Source organism: Manis javanica, chromosome 4, assembly GCF_040802235.1.
Source record: "Manis javanica isolate MJ-LG chromosome 4, MJ_LKY, whole genome shotgun sequence".
NCBI lineage: Eukaryota > Metazoa > Chordata > Mammalia > Pholidota > Manidae > Manis > Manis javanica.
Window position 1 is genome coordinate 166,398,837 of NC_133159.1, and position 18,939 is coordinate 166,417,775.

Genomic DNA, 18,939 nt, shown 5'->3' on the forward strand with positions numbered 1-18,939 from the left:
TGAGTGAGATGCTGGTTCCAGGGCTCTGGTATGGAGGTTCCAGGGACCAATAAAATCATTCAACTGGGCATCCCTGTCTGATCCAAAATGAGCTCTCAAGTAGGCCTACAAAATATCTATGTGTATAGATATGGCTGGAAAGGCAGCTAGAAGCACTACTACCAAGAGAGAGTCCCACCTGAGAGGCCTCTGTGGGTACAGATACTTGCTTTCTGACAAAATCTGTCCCTAGGAGAGATTCCTAGTCTTAAAATGAGCTCCTTCTTCACCCATTTCTTCCTAATCATCTTTATTTTTCTATTGTTTAGAAACCACTTAGCCTAAAGAAAGGGTGTAGGGGCCACAAAGACCCCCAATGTGACAATAACAGTTGATAAAATGTGCCCCCACCTGGGGCACTCTGGCAAGCCAATTTCTAAACCATTCCATAGGAAAGGCAACATGACTCTGGGAAAGCTGGCGAGACAGACTGCCAGCCGGAGCTTACCAAAGGTGTCAGCATAGATCTTGGCAAAGGAGCCCAGCGTGAAGCAGATGCTGTACTGGGAGCTGGAGAAGCAGACGTTGCCCAGGAGTGGGGAAAGGATCAGGTTCTCATCAGTAGAATACATGCTGAAACAGAGGCCGTCATGAGCACAGAGCAGCAACAATGCCTGGGTGAAGGGCAGGGACTGCATATGAAGTCTCTCGCTCCAGCCCTGACCCTCAGAAGGGGCTTGCATAATACACTCAGCCTTGCCGCAGCCTAGTCCAAAAAAGGGACCCGAAGCTGTTGTTCCCTAACTTCCAGTAACAAGCTGACTTCCCAAAGCTGGGAAGATTCTGCATGATCTTGGAGAAGTTAACTGTACTGGATGGGCAAGGAAAAACTTGAAGGACAGAGACAAAGATCTTGGAACACAGGAAATGAATGTGTAAGACAAGTCTACCTTTCAGAGAAATCTCAATTTCACAAATGCAATAGACATAAACATCAGTATAAATGAGTAAATGGAAGAAAAAAGGCAACTCTGCTCCCCACGCTCACTGGCCTACTCTATTCTGTCACTGGCCTACTCTATTCTGTTTTGTTTGGCCTTCTTTTAAAATTTGTGACAAAACTTTTGAGTCTTAAAAGCCATGGAGAAACCACAGCATCCCAAGTTAACATTTAAAAGAAAACCAGTTGTGCTCAGGGATCAAGTCTACAACCCTAGCCTTATTGACACAGGTTTATGGAATTTATAAATTTAGAAATGAAAGTATTGGCTTATATACAGCAGTCCCCTACCTCACTCAACTCAACCCCACTCCCAAGTTATGCTCCCCAGGGGCAACTGCTTTCAAATCTTTTAAAGCTGCTTTTAGAGCATGTACCCCTATATTTCTAAATAATATGTTAATGGTGCTATTTCTTGTTTAGAGGCTGGGCTAGGACTTCTGGACTTCCTGTTTTGGTAGATCAGGACTTAACCCTATCCTATCTCCATGACCTCCCTTTAAAGAAGTTTATTATTTTGTCTTTTGGACTCCTGATGTTATGTTGGGCTCTGGTCATTCTCATAGGCAGGGAGAAGATATATCTCTGTTGAGGATCAGCGCTACAAACTGGGAGTCTCTGGAAGGTGAATCTGTCTCTGGCCATGGAGGCACTGCCGCCAATCCTTAACTGGAGAGGTGTTCTCTCAGCAGGACAGCCTCATTCTGGCCCTTTGAGGGGCCTCAGGAAGTCATCCCGTACAATGAATCAGCCTGCAGATAAGACTGTCTTGAAGATATATTTAACCTGTTTTTCAAAGTCACCTTGATATTGTACTCTAAGGTCTCCCGACCATCATTCATACTTATTAATGTGAGCCCGAAATCCATCTTGTTGAAAAGCAGCTATTTCCACAAAACAAGAGCCAACAGTTCTTTCATTTACTGAATCTGTGCTAAGAAAATAACAGCAAACATTATTCTCCAATCAGTTACTGTATCCTAAGCACTGTGCTAAGTGTATTACAACAAATAACTATTTTTTTGTGATATCCCATAACGTAAATATTAGTATTCTTCCCTTTTCACAGAAACAAAGCTGAGACTCTACAAACTTAATTTGCCCAGCTTTACATGGTTGGCATGGGGTGAAGATGAGACAAGACTGACTCCAGATCTCAGGCACCCACCATGACACTAAACTGATGAGGTGTATTAGGCTGCAGCACTGATTAAGGCACAGAGTTAATGAGTCCAAAGCTATGGAGTCAATCCCTGTAGATGTGCCTCCAGCTTTGTCTAAACAGCTCAACAACACAGGCTAAAAAAAAATGAGACTTGCCCCTGAAGGGTGTTCAAGGTGAAGATTTATAAAAACCAGACCCCCTCAGGACAGGAAATCCACCTGTGGGGTCCGGTCCTATACCTTATCAATCCATTGACCTCATCTACAATGTGGCGCAGCTTGTAATAAGCATCTGTCGGGGGCAGCTTCAGCTCCAGGATCAGCCGGTCAATCTTGTTGATGCACACGGTGACGGCCAGCCTTTCTTGCACTGCATGCTTGATCAGTCGCTCTGTGTTCAGCATCACCTGAGAGACACAAGACTCAGAAGGTAGTGAAAAGAGCCGGAGGGCAGAAAAGACCGAGCAAAGCCAAAAAGGGCACTATTTTAAAACATGAAATATGAGGAAAAGAGGACCTGGGAAATACATTGTTGGGTGGAAGCAGAGGATATCTTGCCCAAGGGCAGATTCAGGAACTTTAAGAGGGTGTCTTGCAGGACTGAGAAATGAATAAATACACTGATGGTTTTGGGAGCCAGGTTTCTCTGGGCTAGAGAAGGAACAGAGGAAGGCTTAGGAAGAATCTCGGTGCTGAATTGGAATTGTGAATATTAGCATGAACTAAAGATTTTCTTCCTTTTTTATTATGTTAACCACTTTAATATACATGTATAGAAACAGAGATATGTGTGGGTGTATATTATCTGTGTTCAGAGAAAGGACCTACAAGCAACACACCTCAGTAGCAACGAACACATTCTGTTCCTTGTTTCTGAATACCAGCGCCCACTAAAAGGAGCCAGAGTTCCTCAGAGAAATGGCTGGTTCCAGGATTGGGACAGGGAAAGTACAAGGAGTCTACGTCATCTTTCTGTACCTAAAAGTAAGGAATTACTCAAAAAAACCCTGGGACATGTCAAAAAGATAATGGACCCAGCCTGAAGGAGCTTTCCCTACCCAAAACTGGGAAAACTAGAGTACCACAATACTAAGGAGAGTAGTGGATTATAAACCACTGAGTAAAACAAAAACCTGCCAGTTAAGTAAAAATCCATATATCTATACTGAAAATAAAGCAAGTGGGGAGAAGGGGAAGCTTTTCCTCACAATAGAATTCCAAAGAATGAATACAGAGGAATAAGAATTGGAAAATCACTGTTTGCAACAGAAATAAGCTAGGAATGATCAATGGATGATTAAACTAAAGTTTGTCAAGGAATGGAATGTATTATAGACTCAAGGTTATCTCCCCCCAGATTATTTATTACAAAGGGGAAAATAGTCACTTCACACTGGATAAACCTGGCAAGCCCACCTTAGCTGAATGATCAAAGTTAAGATCACCAGTGATGGGATAAGGGGACATCATGGACCTCCTGATGTGACTGATGGGCTAAAAAGAACGCAACTATACTTGTGGAGTATTCCTGCCAAAGACAACCTGAGGGTAACCACACAGAAACATTAGACAAACCCAGACTGAGACACAATCTACAAAATAAGTGGCTTATACTCTTCAAAAATGCCAGTGTCATAAAAGACCAAGAAAAGCTAAAGAACAGCTCCAATTAAGAGAGCCCAAAGAGACGTGAAGACTAAATGCCAAGTGGCATTCTCGATTAGAGGGAAAAGGTCTACAAAGGACATCATGAGGTAACTAGTGAAACTGAATAAGGTCTGTAGAAAGAGATCTGCACAACAATATTGTATTGATACTGAATTCACTGATTTGGTTAACTGTGTGACAACTAGAAATATCTTTGTCATTAGGAAATACATTCTGAAGTATTTTACTTTCAGGCAGTTCGAGAACAAAATACAGGCACACATGTGAGTGCATGTGTAGATGTACAGAGAGAATTACAAAGCAAATGAGAGTAAGTTCTTTGTGCTATTCTTGGAAATTTCTGGTAAGTTTGAAATTATTCCAAAATGAAGTTAACTTAAAAAAAAAAGTGGGGGGTCCCGCAACTCTGGGTCCCTCTGCTGGCTATCTTGCCAGTTGCAACATGAAGGAGGTTGCCAAATTACCTACCTGCTCTTTCCATTTAGAATATAAAAGACACACACCCTGGGTCTTTTAACTCCAATCTCTCTCCAGTTTAGGAAAACTCATTAACATTTAAAATCCATTTATATGAGTATACTCTCCTCCCTCCCTTTTCTGTACATCTTCCATTTTATCCTTGTGTCTCCTGAATGACAATGGGTCCTTTCATTTTGAGCTTCACTGGGCAGGGAGTCATACTGAGAACTAATTTTGAGCTTCATTTGCTGGCCTAATTTAAGAGCAAATGTAAACCTTAATCCTAGAGACTTTCATGTTCTCTGGCTCCCAGCTCGCTCAGTGCGCTGTGGGGCAAAGCTAACAGGGAGGGGAAGTCCTAAGGGATTCAAATCAGACTCACGCCCTCAGCAGCATCGATGAAAAGGACCACTCCATCTGAGATGCGCAAGCCAGCCGTGACTTCATCAGAAAAATTCACATGTCCTGTAAAGTAAATACCAGCAAATCACCATTGGGTGGTGGCAGGATAAAGCACAACTGATTTGTAGGTGGTCTGAGGGGCACTGCAAAGTATGTGAACTAAACATCCCCTTTCCCTTCTCCCCACAGCTCCCTGTAGCGTGTAAAATCCCACCATTTAGAGTCAGATTCTTGGTTAAAATTTTCATACAGGAGGCCCTCAACCAAAAGAAGGAAATGCTCTACTGAGGAGGGCAAATATATTCACAGTCACACATCAGCTTAGTCTAATCAGCAGTAAGCAGAGGTCTGTATGACACAGAACAATCTGGAGGCAGGAGAAAGGGCAGAGGAGGGCCCGGAGCATGGGAAAAGTGCTGCTGGGGGGAGGCAGGAGCTTAGAGGTGTGAGGGCACTGGGCAGCCGACAGCAAACAAGGCCCATCTGTCAAAGCCCAGATTTTCCTACTGAAAACTCTGCCCTGAATTGGTCCCTTCTGTAAGACACGCAGACACAGGGCAAGGTCTGCTGCTCCCCTGTAACCTGTGTCCACCAGCAGCTAGAGTGTCAACCCCCAGACTCTTCTTTTAAAGACTGAGAGTGCCTTAGGCCAGGGACCGTGTCTGACTCACCTCAGTGACCCCAATGCCTAGCATAGGGGGTGACACGGGCTGGAATGAATACATGAGTAAGATTCCGTAGTTTAAATTCTCCAGAGTGGAGTAAAGAGAGGTGCAAAAGAGAAGGCCTGGAGAAGCATGCCTGCCAATTACTAGTCAGAAGCAAAGGAGATAGTTAAAAATGAAAATGCTATCAATGAAGGGAGAAGTGAAGGGAATGTGAAAAAAATGCAATGCTCTGTTCTGTTCTGGGAAGAGTGGGAGCACAAAAACAAACCGTACAAGGTTCTGCTAGAAAAAGGGCAGGGAACGTCCTACCTGGAGTGTCCATGATATTGAAGAGGTAAGATTTTCCTTTGGTGTCTGGCAAGACCACTGTCACAGGAGTGCTTTTGATGCCAACACCTCTCTGAAAGTCACAAAGAGAGAGTGATCAATGCTTCTTCCTATGCAAGAGGGGCTCATGCTGCTCTTGGGGCTTGCCAGCTGCTAGGAAATTACACTGACGCCTCTCACTGGGTGTGGTTTTTATATAGGCCAATAACCAGAATGACCTTGTAGATTAAATATCTTGGTGTTAAACAGCATTTTGGGGAGGGTTTGGTTCAAATATAAAAAAGTAAAAATAAAAAGGAACAAGCAAGCAAAGCAGTATTAAACCTTATCAGACAATCAAGGGTCCTGAAATCATACACTGGAAACAAAAAAATAACTAAGCATTATATAAATAAAAAAGAAACAACCTGGGACATTTTAGGAGTTTAAAAAGAAAAACATTAAAAAGGCAATAACAGAAAAATATATTTTAAAAATTCTAGTCAAATATATTAAAAAACAACAGCAGCTAACATTTGTTGATTGCCTATCATATGCCAACACTGTTCAAAGTTCCTTTAGTTAACCATCCTTTAATACTGGAGCTTTCCATGTGGTCATGCAAGAAAAAGAGACAGAAATAAAGGAGAGGGGGAAAGAGCAGGGGTTAGAGGGATAAAGATCCAGGTGGCAAGAAAAAAGAACCACCATTTGGAAGAGGAAAGACAGAGACGTATGCTCACTCCTGTATACACAAAAAATAGCACAAAGACAGATAGATGAACACATTCTCAAAGAGAAGCTATTCCTAGAAAGAGTTTATCATATAGACAGAATCATCTAATAGATTTTAAGGAGGAGGTCATTTTAAAAATCATGTTGGCTTCTGCATAGCATACAGTATAAATGTAGACACCACCTCTTAGTATTTGCCCTATTAGGTCAAATTAATTCAGTCAAGGATAGGAGGGACCCCCTCCTACCTGACAGCTTGCCTACCCAGCTCTCTTTCAAATAACAGATCACTGGATGACTGAAGAAGCAGGCAGATACAGAGGTGTGCGGTGGGAGGAAGGTGGGGGTGTGGTACAGGCCAAAGCGTTACCCTGAAGACTCCCTTACATTCCCTACAAAACTACTGTTGGGGCTGGTGTGAGCAATAATCGGATTTCTCAAGGTCGACTTACCTCCTGCTCTGTGAAGAGGATGTCAGTATAGCACAGCTGAAAGAAACAAACTATTACCACCTGAATTCAGGCTCCTCACCCACACAAACCATCAATCACTTCCCCTCACCACCTCCCAACTCAAGGGTTTCTGCCTCAGGAGAATAGATGGAACACAGCAGGATGTCCCTACAGAAATTCCAGACAATGAGACCAGTGCCCTCCCAGATAGAAAATGTTCCTGGAAGTGTGTTCTCTAGGGTGGGAGGTAGGGAGTGGGAACGGTCGCTTGAGACCAGGCACAGCTGGAGAGCTAAATTCTATCAAAAGCACTTAATTCTTAGCGTGGTAAAGGAAGACACAACTAGCCTTCATGGATCCCCTGTACATCAAAACAGTCAATCTGGCTGAATTGAATATTTATTGCACTGAGACTTGCAACTACACTTATCCTCATTCACAGGCATTTAAATTCATCATGAAAACAAAATCCAATTGTATTATATTTATAGAGTCGGCTATTAATACTATAACAGAAAAGAACAGGCTGTAAATGTTGGGATATATCAGAACAGACAGGGATCCCAAGTGCAGAACGGATCATCCAAAAATACTGCAGGTTAATATCCTCTATGCTCCTGAGAAAGTTGAAATTGTTTTCTTAAAGGCTATGAATAGATATAATTATAAAGCAGCACTTTGTAGGCATCATTATTTATAGTAAGAATGGGAAGGTTAAAGGAAGGGGAAGGAGAGAGACACCCTTGTATATTCTGAATGGTTCATTCTAAACCCTCTACAGAATTTCCACTTACATCTTGATCATAGCGCTTTCTGATTTCTGGATGAGTCTGCTCTATTAAGCAATCTACAAAACATGTCTGAAGGGGAAAAGAAGGTTAAGATATGCCAACCACAGAGGAAAATCTACTCTACCCTCCCCCCTGCTCCCAATAAACCATGTAATTTAGGAATAAGGAGAGGAAGGGGAAAGCAAGGAGGATTATGGGACAGTAAAGGATTAACACTGAAGCCACAGGATTATTTTCAAATGAAAGATGATATTTTTCTTGGACAATCATCCCCCAGGAAATAAAAACTTATAAAATCAGAGTAAGGCTCAATTTCCCCTCTTCTTCCAGATGTAGACACAAGGCTCAGACATGCAAGTAGCTTAGGAACAGGCTCCATCCGTTACTCAGGCAGAGCTAGAATTTCACGACCTGGTTTCATAATAGGCACAGAGGCCCCCCAGAGTCAGGAGGTGCAGCCTTACAGCTTCAAAACCCCAACCTGTGACTCTGAGAACTGAAAAATGAGCAGGAACTAAGAGAAATCCTGTTCCAAGTCGCTGAAAGTTCTCTCACTCTCACCTTGCCATGGTGGAGATGACCACAAAGGGTCACATTTCTGATGAGCTCTGAGTTATCCATCAGATCTGCCAAGAAACTGAAAGGAGAAAGGAAAGGAGAGAAGAGACTTTGGCAGAAGCTTTCAAATGGGGAGTGGCACAAAGGAAGGTTAGGTATTTTTTGGTCAGGAACAACTTTCAGACCAACTGGAGAATGTTCAGAGGCAGACGTGAATTTCTACGTCTACACAGATCTGGCTTTGGGAATGGAGCAGACTTATCCATGAGGTGACACAACCCGTGAAATGTCATTTTCCACAGTAAAATAGTGAGATTTCAAAATCGAGGAGAAAAACAGAACCAAACACTGGAACTAACACACACCATGAGTACTGTCCATTTCAAAATCTTCACGCTAGAAGCTATACATTTATTCCACTGATGCCAAGGGGACTTAAAGTGACTTTGGGAGCTTCTCTTTTAAAATTGCTGTCAGAGCTTGTTAACAAAGCTTCTAAGAAAACTCTACCCATTAGTGTCATTGAGCAGAGAAGGTCCATCTTGAAATCAGCACTGCTTGCTTATTACCCATATTACTTGTAACAAGGAGCCTACAGATGATTCTGGCTTCAAAAAATCAAGTCCACTTTCAAAGACTGGAGATTTAAAAAAATCACCACTGAAAACACAAAGGAATATGAAGCAAGTTCTGAAGACAACTGAAAAGTTGTTTAAAAAATCCCTGAATGGCTAGCAGATGACCTGACCATTTCAGAAGGGGCTGTACTCTTTTGGGCATACAAGATTATGTTTAAATAGTATTTAAAACAAAACAAAACAGTTTCATTATCTAATAATGAATCATAAGCACTTCAGTATATGAGGGCCTTACAAGTGCATTTAATCAATTAAAATATTTTAAAAAACAATTCTCAGTATGAGGAGTCTAAAGTATTCTCCACATATATCTACCTATTTGTGCCTTCCTTTTCAAAGTAAAGGGTTTTTTTATCCCAGAACACTTAGCAACCTTACCCAAGTCAAAAATTATAGGCTCTGGTAGCCCCTACGCTGACGATTACAATATCCAATTCTGTCTCAACGGCTAGCTTTCAATTCCAGACTGAAGGTCTGGAATAGAAAACAGCTAAGATCTGGATGAGAACCAAGAGAAAAGTTAAGATTGAGCCTAAATATCCCAGCAATTTTTGCTTTCACAATTCACTGCCTATTTCAATCACAAGCTTCATGACAAAAATGAACCCACACTATTCATGCAGAGGCTGAGAGACCTTATAACTTACTCCATTTCATACACCGTGACAGGTAATGTCTGCTCCATCAAAGTGAATTTCTTGGTTTTCACTGGCTTAATAATGGGTTCTAGGAAGAAAAAATGTAGTGATGTGCAAGTAGGCATAAAACATAAAAATACAGAGCCCTATTCCATTAGACTGAGCTCTCAGAATGTATGATAGATGACATCAATTTTTGTTATTCTCAAGGATCACTCATGTTGAGAAAGATCTGGAAATGCTGTTGGCACGAGACAGTGAAGGATCTTGAATTGTGGACTGAGGAGTTTGGATTTGATTTTGTGGGGGGAAGGGACAGGGACTAATTTAAGTTGAGGTCAATGTCAACCCAAAATCTCTTTTTGGAAGACTAGTGAAAAGTAAGCATTGTGAGGACTGGTTAAAGGAATTGGAATTATTTGGGTGGAAAAACATAACAGACCAGCAGAACTTAAAAAGTATTCAAGCACCTAAACAGATATTAGATAAAGAAGTAATTCATTTGCTTAGTAACAAGCTACAAGTTTTACTGAGTACTGAAACAAGGCTAACTGAATCTCAATTTAGAAACAGTATAGTACCTGAAAGTAGTAAAGAAAACTAATCTATTCATTCACTGAACTTTCAAGATTTGCTGACGGCTACGAGATGAAGTTTTCCAGTGTCAATTTCACCTCTCCTATCTTACCTGTGAGAGGCTGGGTATCTTCCTCCTGAACTATGGTCTCCACCTCAGGACCATACACCTCCTCAGCTGTGGGGTAATACTTCTTGTCCTCATGCAGCACCACCTCCATCCCAGGGTGATCTTCATCATGATCTCCTACATCTTCGTCATCATCATCGTCATCCATCTAAAAGCAAGAGAGGGAAGGTCATGAGAGGCACGCGCACAAGACTACTTACACAAGCTAAGAGCAATGACTTCATATGCTCAACAGCTTCTTGAGCTCTGGGCTGAAGAGTCAGCAGGGCAGTTTCTACTCTCGTGTGATCCTTCACAAAGAGAAGACTATAAGCCATGGCTATGAACAGCTCTCCTGATTCAAACTAACCCCTTTCTAAATGTGGGCCAGAGGTCACAAGTGGATTGAGACTGGAGAAAACAAATGGCTTCACACAATACACTCTTTTAAGAGAAAAAATAACCTCCTCCAAGGGCACAAACCAGGAAGCAGAGGTAGAAACTGGGAGCAAGTCCATACCTTTAAAATTTTTACTTAAAGTCACAAAATTGTTTTTGAAAAATACCTTTGTGACTGATACATAACAGGTGTTGGTGAGGATGTGGGGGAAACTGGCTCCCTCGGTTTCTGGTGGTGGGAATGTAAAATGGTGTGACCGCTTTGCAAAACAGTTTGGTAATTCCTCAAAATGCTAAATACAGAGTTACCATATAACTCAGCAAGTCCACTGCAACGTATAACCCAAGGCAAATGAAAACTTAGGTTCACACAAAAAAACTGTAAAATAAATATTCATAGCAACATTATTCATAATGGTTAAAAAGTGGAAACAACCCCAATGTCAATCAGCTGATGACTGGATAAATAAAATATAGTACATCCACACAATGGAATATTATTTGGCAATAAAAAGAAATGAAATACTTTTACATGCGCCAAAATAGATAAACCTTGAAGACATGCTGAGTGAAAGAAACCAGATGCAAAAGGTCACATATTGTACAATTCCATTTATATGAAATGTCCAGAATAGACAAATGTATACAGGCAGAAAGTAGACTAGTGGTTGCTTAGGGCTAGGGGTGGATGGGAGAATTGGGAGGTGATGGTTAAGGGGTATGGGGCTTCTTTCTGGAATGATGAAAATATTCTAAAATTGATTGTGCTGACAGTTGCACAACTCTGTGAATATCCCTGTGAAATGTACATGTTAAATGGGTGGATTGTATGGCATGTGAATTATATCTCAAAACTGGTAAAAATAACTTTGTAACCTGCTTTTCTTGAATACACAGATTAGAAAACATAAAACAAAAAAAAATCAACAATGCATATATTTATATCCTATAATTTTGATGACTTTCTGGTCTACCACATACCACAACTTATTTGACCAATCCCTATTTTCTAACATACAGATGGTTTCTAATTTCTGGCACTATAAACATCACCGCAGTAAACCTTATTGCATACCCATCCTTGTGAATATCACTATTGCTTTAGGATAGATTCCAGAATCCAAATTGCTGAGCCAAAAAAGTATGCATACTTCAAGGTTTTGGTACGTATTACTGCTACCCACTCACATGGGTAGCACATGAGAGCACAACACATTCTGGAGTTGCACAAAGGTCATGTGACCTTACTGTCAAGTCAACAGATAGTTAATGAGCACCTACCACGTGCCAAACACTTTTCTGGACACTCTCTCTCCTACAACGTCTCACACACTAGGAATCCCACCAGATGGGAGTTCTTTAAGTGCTATCCATCTTTGTGTCCTCGGTGCCCAGCATGGTGCCTGTCATACAGCAGACCCTGTCAAATGGATGAATTCTTTCGGCATGTCCTGCCAATACATCCAAGACACGGCACTCACTCACAAGAGGGCCCATTTCCCTGAAGGGAAAACACAGCTAGAAAGCTGGTCTTGGTGAATGACTTTAGATCCACCTCCTGTAAATGAACCCATGGTCCTAAACACTGAACAAAGCTATGCCCCTTTTTGCAAAAAGTCCTTCAAATAATTAAAAGTGGCTACTACCCTTTATTTAAAAAAACATCCTGGTTTATTCATTCGCTCAATAAATACTTTTTAAGCACTTACTATATGCCAGGCACTGTTCTAAGTATTGATAATATAGTAATGAAAAAAAGAGGTGATGACATTTGAGCAAAACTCTGAAGGAAGGGAGAAAGCTCTACAAGTAGCTGGGAGAGGGCATTCTAGTTGCTGCAACAGCAAATGCAAAGGCCCTGAGCCAAGGGGATGAGCAAGGATGCCAGTACAGTGAGAGTACGTAAACAATGGAGAGAACAGTAGAAGCTGAGATTACACAGGAGGGGATCATGTAGGATATTCTGGATCATTCTGAGTAATCTGACTTCACTTTTACTCTAGGGCAGTGGTTCTCAACCAGGGGCAATTTTGCCTCCCAGGGATTATTTGCAACAGCTGATGACATTTTTGATTGCGGCAACTGGGTATGAGCATGTGGGATCTAGTGAGTAGAAGCCAGGGATGCTGCTAAAGCAGAGGATAGGCCCCACAACAAAGAATTATCTGGCCCCAAATGTCAATGGTGCTGAGGTTGAGAAATCCTGCTCCAGTGGTTCTGAGCAGAGGAGTGATATGATCAGCCTTCTGTTTTAAAAGAATCACTCTGGGTCCCATGCTGAGAATATACTGGAAGGAGGGAGATTAGTTAGGAAGCTACTGAAGTCATTCAGGAAAGAGATGACAGTGGTGGTGGCTTGGACCAGAGTGGCAGCTGTGAAGGTGGAAAGGAGAGGTTTGATTCTGGACATATTCTGAGGGTGGACTAAAACATGTATTCTAATGAACTGAAAGTAGGTGTGAAAAGAAAAGAAAAGAGGCAAAGTTTTGACCTAAGCTACTGGGGAATGGCACTGTCTTTACTGAGATGAAATAGACTGTACGAGCAGGTTGCGGGTGGAAGCAGGGGGCAGAGAGAAGCTCAGGCTTTAGGTCTTAGATATGCTGAAACTGAAATGAACTATTAGATAGACATCGAGTAGAAATGCCAAGTAGGAAGCTGGACATACAAATCTGAAGTTTGAGAGAGGTCCAAGCTGGAGAGAAAAAATTTGTGTCCTCAGTGAACAGAAGGTATTTGATGGACGGGATGAACAGTATCAGGGAGTAAGTGCAGACAGAGAGGAGGCGTAAGGAATGGAGCCTTGAGTCTGTTGATGTTTAGAGGTCAAGGAGATGAGGAGGAACAAGTAGCAAAGACTGAGAAGAAATGGCCACCGGAAAGGAAACCCAGGGGGTTCCCTGGAAGCCAAGGGAAGAAGGTGTTTTAAGGAAGGAGTAATCCACTGGGTCAGATCTGAAGACAGGTCAGTAAGATGAGGAGGACTGGGTCTGGGGCAGAGGTCACTGGTGATTTTGACAAGAGCGGTCTCATTGGAATGGGACGGGCAAGAGGATAGAAGTGGGTGAAAATGTGAAGAGAGGATTTGGAGACACAAGTATCAACAACTTTTCTGAGATGCGCTGCACTGGGAAGCAGGGAAATGGGAGGTAACCGAAGGAGGAGATGGAGGGGAGAGGATCTTAAGATGAAACATCAGCCTGCCTGTATGCTGATGGAGAGGATCCCATAGAGAGGAGAGGAAACTGGTAAAGCTGGAGAGAGGGCCGAATGGCTGGGGAATGTCTGGAGAAGGTGAGAACGGATGGGATCTAGTGTCTAGCAGATAAAAACATGAACACATCATCCAGAAGAACAGGAGGGGAGGCATATGGCTCAGATGCAGGGAGGTGGGAAGAGGCAGTGGTGGGAGCTTGTTTTCCTTTACACAAATTCCAGCATATCAACATCCTTCTCAAAAAGAACACAAAACCCTCCAGGGGTGAGCCGACTGGCTACCTCCTACATCTTTACACTCTGCTACTATGAATGTGGCCTGAGATTACATTAGCTCTTTTGGTAGCCATATATATCCTACTGTTGGTGGCTCTCAAACAGCTATCAAACCAGTTTCCTCCTGCCCCATACTGCTGCATTTTGAATCTAACTGTAGGATTTTATATAATAATTTCCAACTCCCTGTAATTATTACTACCTGAGTATCCTGACAGTAGCTCAAAGTCGACAAGTCTAAAATAGAGCTAAACAAGCATCTTTTTAGCGTTTCCTTTTGTCTGTTAACAACCAGTGCTCCTCTAGGCATTCCAACTCCCCCTCATTCTCTTTTTCCTGACATTCACATGGTGGCCCGACTCTGCTCTGCATACTTCCACTGTGATGAACTCCTCGCTTGTCTCCAAGCCTCCTGACCCTTCCTTCACTAAAAGAAGGGTCCCAGCATCTTACTTTGATCACGTCACCCTTTGCTCCCAATTCTCCATTCAAGGCCTTTTAGAGTCTGGTCCCTCCTCCGCTTCACCTCCATAGCCACCCTTCTGGGACTGTGCTTTGGCAACTGCAAGGCGAAATCATGTCCTCTTAACATACAACCTCTGGGCCCCTGCTCACTGCACTACTCTCTAGAATGTCCTTCCTACTTTCCTCTTTCCATTATCAAAATGCATCTCTTTACTGTTATATACCTCAATAAAAAGTGTTTTTAAAAAATCTATGCATCACATGCAGCCTAAGTGGCTACAGGATCTTTGTATGGAGTATGGATTAATGCAGGCATGCTAAAGAGCAATCTAACTGTACTTACTATAAACACTTTAAGTATATAGATGATCTGGCTTTTGGGAACATACCCCAAGGAAATTTTTACATGGTGCATAAAGGGACATGGCTGAGAAAATCTACTGCAGTTATTATTTGTAGTGAGGGAAGACTGGTGGTTGGTAACCTGAGTGCCCATCACTCAGTGATGCACACCAGGGATTACTCAGCAGCAGTCAGACACCAGACTGAATGTATACACAGCACCAGAGATAGATCCTAAAATACATCACTCATCACAACACTGAGTGGCAAAAAGAAACAGAAACATGCAGGTAACACAAAATCATTCAATTAAATTAAAAATACAGGCATATAATGCAAATCTCCACATTTTGCAACTCAAACAAAACATACACACGTTAGAATGGTCACTAGTGTAACAGGCCTGAGAATGAGATAAGAAGGAATTAATAAACTTAATAAAATAAGAGCGGAACCTTGCACAAGCAATAATACTGAGGAGCATGAATTACTGTATGATTAGCTTAACCCTCTGCATGGAGGCAAAAACAGTCACACTTCGCCTAAACAGTCTTTTTGTTTTGTTTTGTTTTTTGGTTAACAACTTTATCAAGAGATAATCAACATTCCACAGAATTCATCCATTTTAAATGCACAATCCGATGGTTTTTAGTATATTCAGAGTTGTGCAACCATGCCCACAATTTTAGATCATTTTTATTACCCCCAAAAGAAACCTAGTACCTTTAGCCATCACCCTCCCAACCTAAGGCAACCACTACTCACTCTACTTTCTAACTCTACAGAGACCCTACACAGTCTTTGGCCCCATTCTGATCACTTCCTCAGATAACTTTCTTGGTCATCCCAGCCCATAACACACCTCCTCATACACTATTACTATGGTACTAAGTAAAAATTATTTACATGGCACTTGTCCCTCCCTGCTTCATATCATAAATATTTTTGTGCCTCATCTCCCTTTGAAAGCAGTAGGCTCCTGGAGAGCAGAGATGGTGAAAAGGATGGGACTGAGCACAGATGCCTAAGGCATGTCATCGTTGGGGGTGACCCATTAATTAACACTCTTCAACCCCACTGTTCCATCAGCTGTGACGTCTCCCAACTGTATCATGACCCAGCCTATATTCTTTCCACAAGGACCTCATGAGTTACAGTGATTACCTCGGGAAGGGGAGTGACATGGACCAAGAAGACTCCAATCTATTTGGTTTGAATCAGAATGTATCCATGAATTACTTGTATAATGAAAAATATCTCTTTAAAATAATATTTTTAAAAAGAAAAAAACTGGTTTATAAAAAAGTAAGACTTCAAATGCCTTGCCCAAATTAAGATGCATACTATCCACAGAGTACCCCTGACCTGTACCTCAATCTAGCAGTCATATCAAGGGAAAATTATTTTTATAAAACTCATACAAGCTTCCTAAGAGTTCAACAGTCATCTGTTTTAAGATTCCCTCCATCATTTTTTAGCATGGATGCACATCACACATACTGGTCAGTAGTTTCTGAAATGCAGCAGCTTATCTATCTTTGAAAAGTAGGACAAGTTGCCTGAATCACTTTCTAACACCACAGCCTCTCTCCAGTTTCTTAAAGATGACCACAGTGGCTCTCAGCTTACCTCTTAAAGGTCTCCCCACTACCTCAACCCAGGAAATAATTCATCTCGGCCTAGAGACTTGAATGCTCCTAAAGCTGCAAGATGCTCTTTTTTCACCTCACCTAGATGGCTTCAGTTTTCTTTTTCCAGTGTTTATTTTACTTTTCCAGTTTGAAGGGCATTTTCCCTGATGGAGAAGACAGAGAGCAGCCAGGACTTTTGTTCTGCTTTCCCACTGTCCCGTCATAACACACCTTCATTGATAAGCAGTGGACCTATCTACTTGTTCACCTTATTCTGGACATTGCTAAAATATAAAAGCCACCTTTGGTGTTTTCTGCAAGCCTCAGATCACACCAGACTTCTCCTCCATAGCTTTCCTGAAGGGGAGTCACAGGAATCTGTACCTTCCTTTTCTACTGCTTTTATTCCTCTTACAAAATCTGAGCTTATAAGGGAGTTCCCAGTACAGCTGCCCTTGGAAAAGTTTACTGCCAAGATTGTCAAAAGGCACCTCAAGCAAATGCAAGAAGAGCTACTTAGATGACCTAGAGTTCAAATTATAATAAAACCATCCCCACCCATCAAATTACTTTATACACCCCCTTGGAACATCAGAAGCTAAGTTTTGAGGGGCAGCGTAAGACCCCAATAAATCATATTTAAAAAAAAAAAAGCAATGTTAAAGATGTGCACAGACCATTATGGGAACACAGAGAATTCAGTACTTTATTGCTTTCTAAAAAGAGAGATGAAAAAAGCAATATATTTGTTTTACCTCATCAAGATCTTTGGTCTCTCTGCCCAATTCATCATCATCTTCATCAGAATCAAGTTCTGGTCCAATATAATTCCCAAACTCATCATACAAGTCAGTATCCATGCTGCTAAGATTTAAGGAGAAGAGGAGTTAGATTCCGGCAAGGCAACCAAGGCCTCCAAGGCAGGGCCCTATCCTTCTGGCCTTGTGGTTGACTATATCCCTTCACACATCTCCTTTCTGGTTGTACCAGTGGACTGACTGCTGCCCCCAAATCTCTCTTACTCTCCCCTCTTTCCTGTTCTTACTTGTTGTCTCTGTTTACATTATCTTTTCACTTCTTTTTAATACTAAAGAAAATTTAAAATAACCTAATACCAGAAAGTTGCAAAAATAGTACACCTGTTTCTTCCCTAAGTTATTTGTAAGTGCTGACACAGTTCCTCATCACCCCCTACTACTTTAGTGCAGGAGTTGGCAAACTATGACCTGTGGCCCGCTCTGGCCTGCCGCCTGTTTTCATATAGATCCTAAGCTGAGAATGCCTTTTACACTTTTAAATAGTAAAAAAAAAGTAAAAATAATAATATTTCATGAAACATGAAAATCAGTTATATGAAATTCAAATTTCAGTGTCTACAAAAACAGCTTTATTGGAACACAGCCATGCTCATTCATTTATATTGTCTGTGGCTTTCACACTGTAACAGCAGAGTTGCGTAGTTGCAACTGACACCATATGGCCCACAAAGCCTAAAATATTCACTATCTGGCCCTTAACAGAAAAGGTTTGCTGACTCCTGCTATAGTGTGTTTGAGTCCTACAAACAAGGATATTCTCCTACATAACCACACTATAACCATCAAAATCAGAAAAAATTTAAAAATTTTTTATTGGAATATAGTTGACATACAGTATTGTACTGGTGTCAAATGTACAACATAGTGTACATTCTATGCTGTATTTATGGGTCTATTTCTTTGTTTTTAAAATCAGAAAATTAATATTGACACATTACTCCCACCTAATTCATAGACCTCCATTCCTCTTTTGCAAACTGTTTCAACAATGCCTTGTACAGCAAAGGATCAGATCCAGGATCATGTCTGCATTTAACTGTCATGTCTTTAGTCTCCTTCGGTCTGGAACAGGTCCTCAGTCTTGACATTAATGACTTGACACTTTTGGAGATTACAGGTTATTGAGTTTTGTAGAATGTCCCTTAATTTGGGTTTGTCTTCATGTTTCCTCATGATTAAATTTAGAGGAAATCTAAATTTTTGGCAAGAGTATAACACAAGTGATGCTCTTGTTTCTCAGTGTATCTCCTATCAGGTGGTAAATGATTTTAATTTGCCCCGTTAGTGGTGATGTTAAGTTAATCACTTGATTATGGTGATGTCTACCAGGCTTTTCCTTTGTAAAGTTACTTGTTTTCTCTTTATAATTAGTAAGTATTTCTTGAGTTTTCTCCACCTCAATTATTGAAACTCTATTCCAAGTAAGAGTTCAAATGTCACCTCTTACAAGTTTCCTAAATCCTCAATTTCTCATTCCTCTATTCTGATATATACCTTTTGGAGTGTCTGTGTGTGTGTGTGTATGTGTGTGTGTATATATATATATACACATAAATTATATATACATAATTAATATATACAAAAGGTATATATTAATTCTGTCTTGAAGGGCAGTTCCCTGTACTAATTACCCTCACCAATAACTCTGT

General features: G+C 41.2%; 1 protein-coding gene across 2 annotated transcripts in view; it reads right to left on the minus strand.

Moving 5' to 3' along the window:
- The window catches only part of EFTUD2 (elongation factor Tu GTP binding domain containing 2), a 34,274-nt gene that overhangs the window by 13,791 nt on the left and 1,544 nt on the right, over positions 1-18,939 (minus strand). Inside the window, exons 2-11 of one of the 2 annotated variants that reach the window (XM_017670972.3) lie at positions 17,228-17,333; positions 10,147-10,312; positions 9,468-9,546; positions 8,186-8,261; positions 7,628-7,693; positions 6,834-6,869; positions 5,650-5,740; positions 4,653-4,735; positions 2,384-2,550; positions 488-612 (exon numbers count right to left, since the gene is read on the minus strand). In XM_017670972.3, the coding sequence (XP_017526461.1) occupies positions 488-612; positions 2,384-2,550; positions 4,653-4,735; positions 5,650-5,740; positions 6,834-6,869; positions 7,628-7,693; positions 8,186-8,261; positions 9,468-9,546; positions 10,147-10,312; positions 17,228-17,332 (994 nt within the window). In that variant the 5' untranslated portion in view covers position 17,333. Of the gene's footprint in view, positions 1-487; positions 613-2,383; positions 2,551-4,652; positions 4,736-5,649; positions 5,741-6,833; positions 6,870-7,627; positions 7,694-8,185; positions 8,262-9,467; positions 9,547-10,146; positions 10,313-17,227; positions 17,337-18,939 lie in introns of both variants that reach the window. The other variant, XM_017670971.3, reaches the window with a different exon arrangement.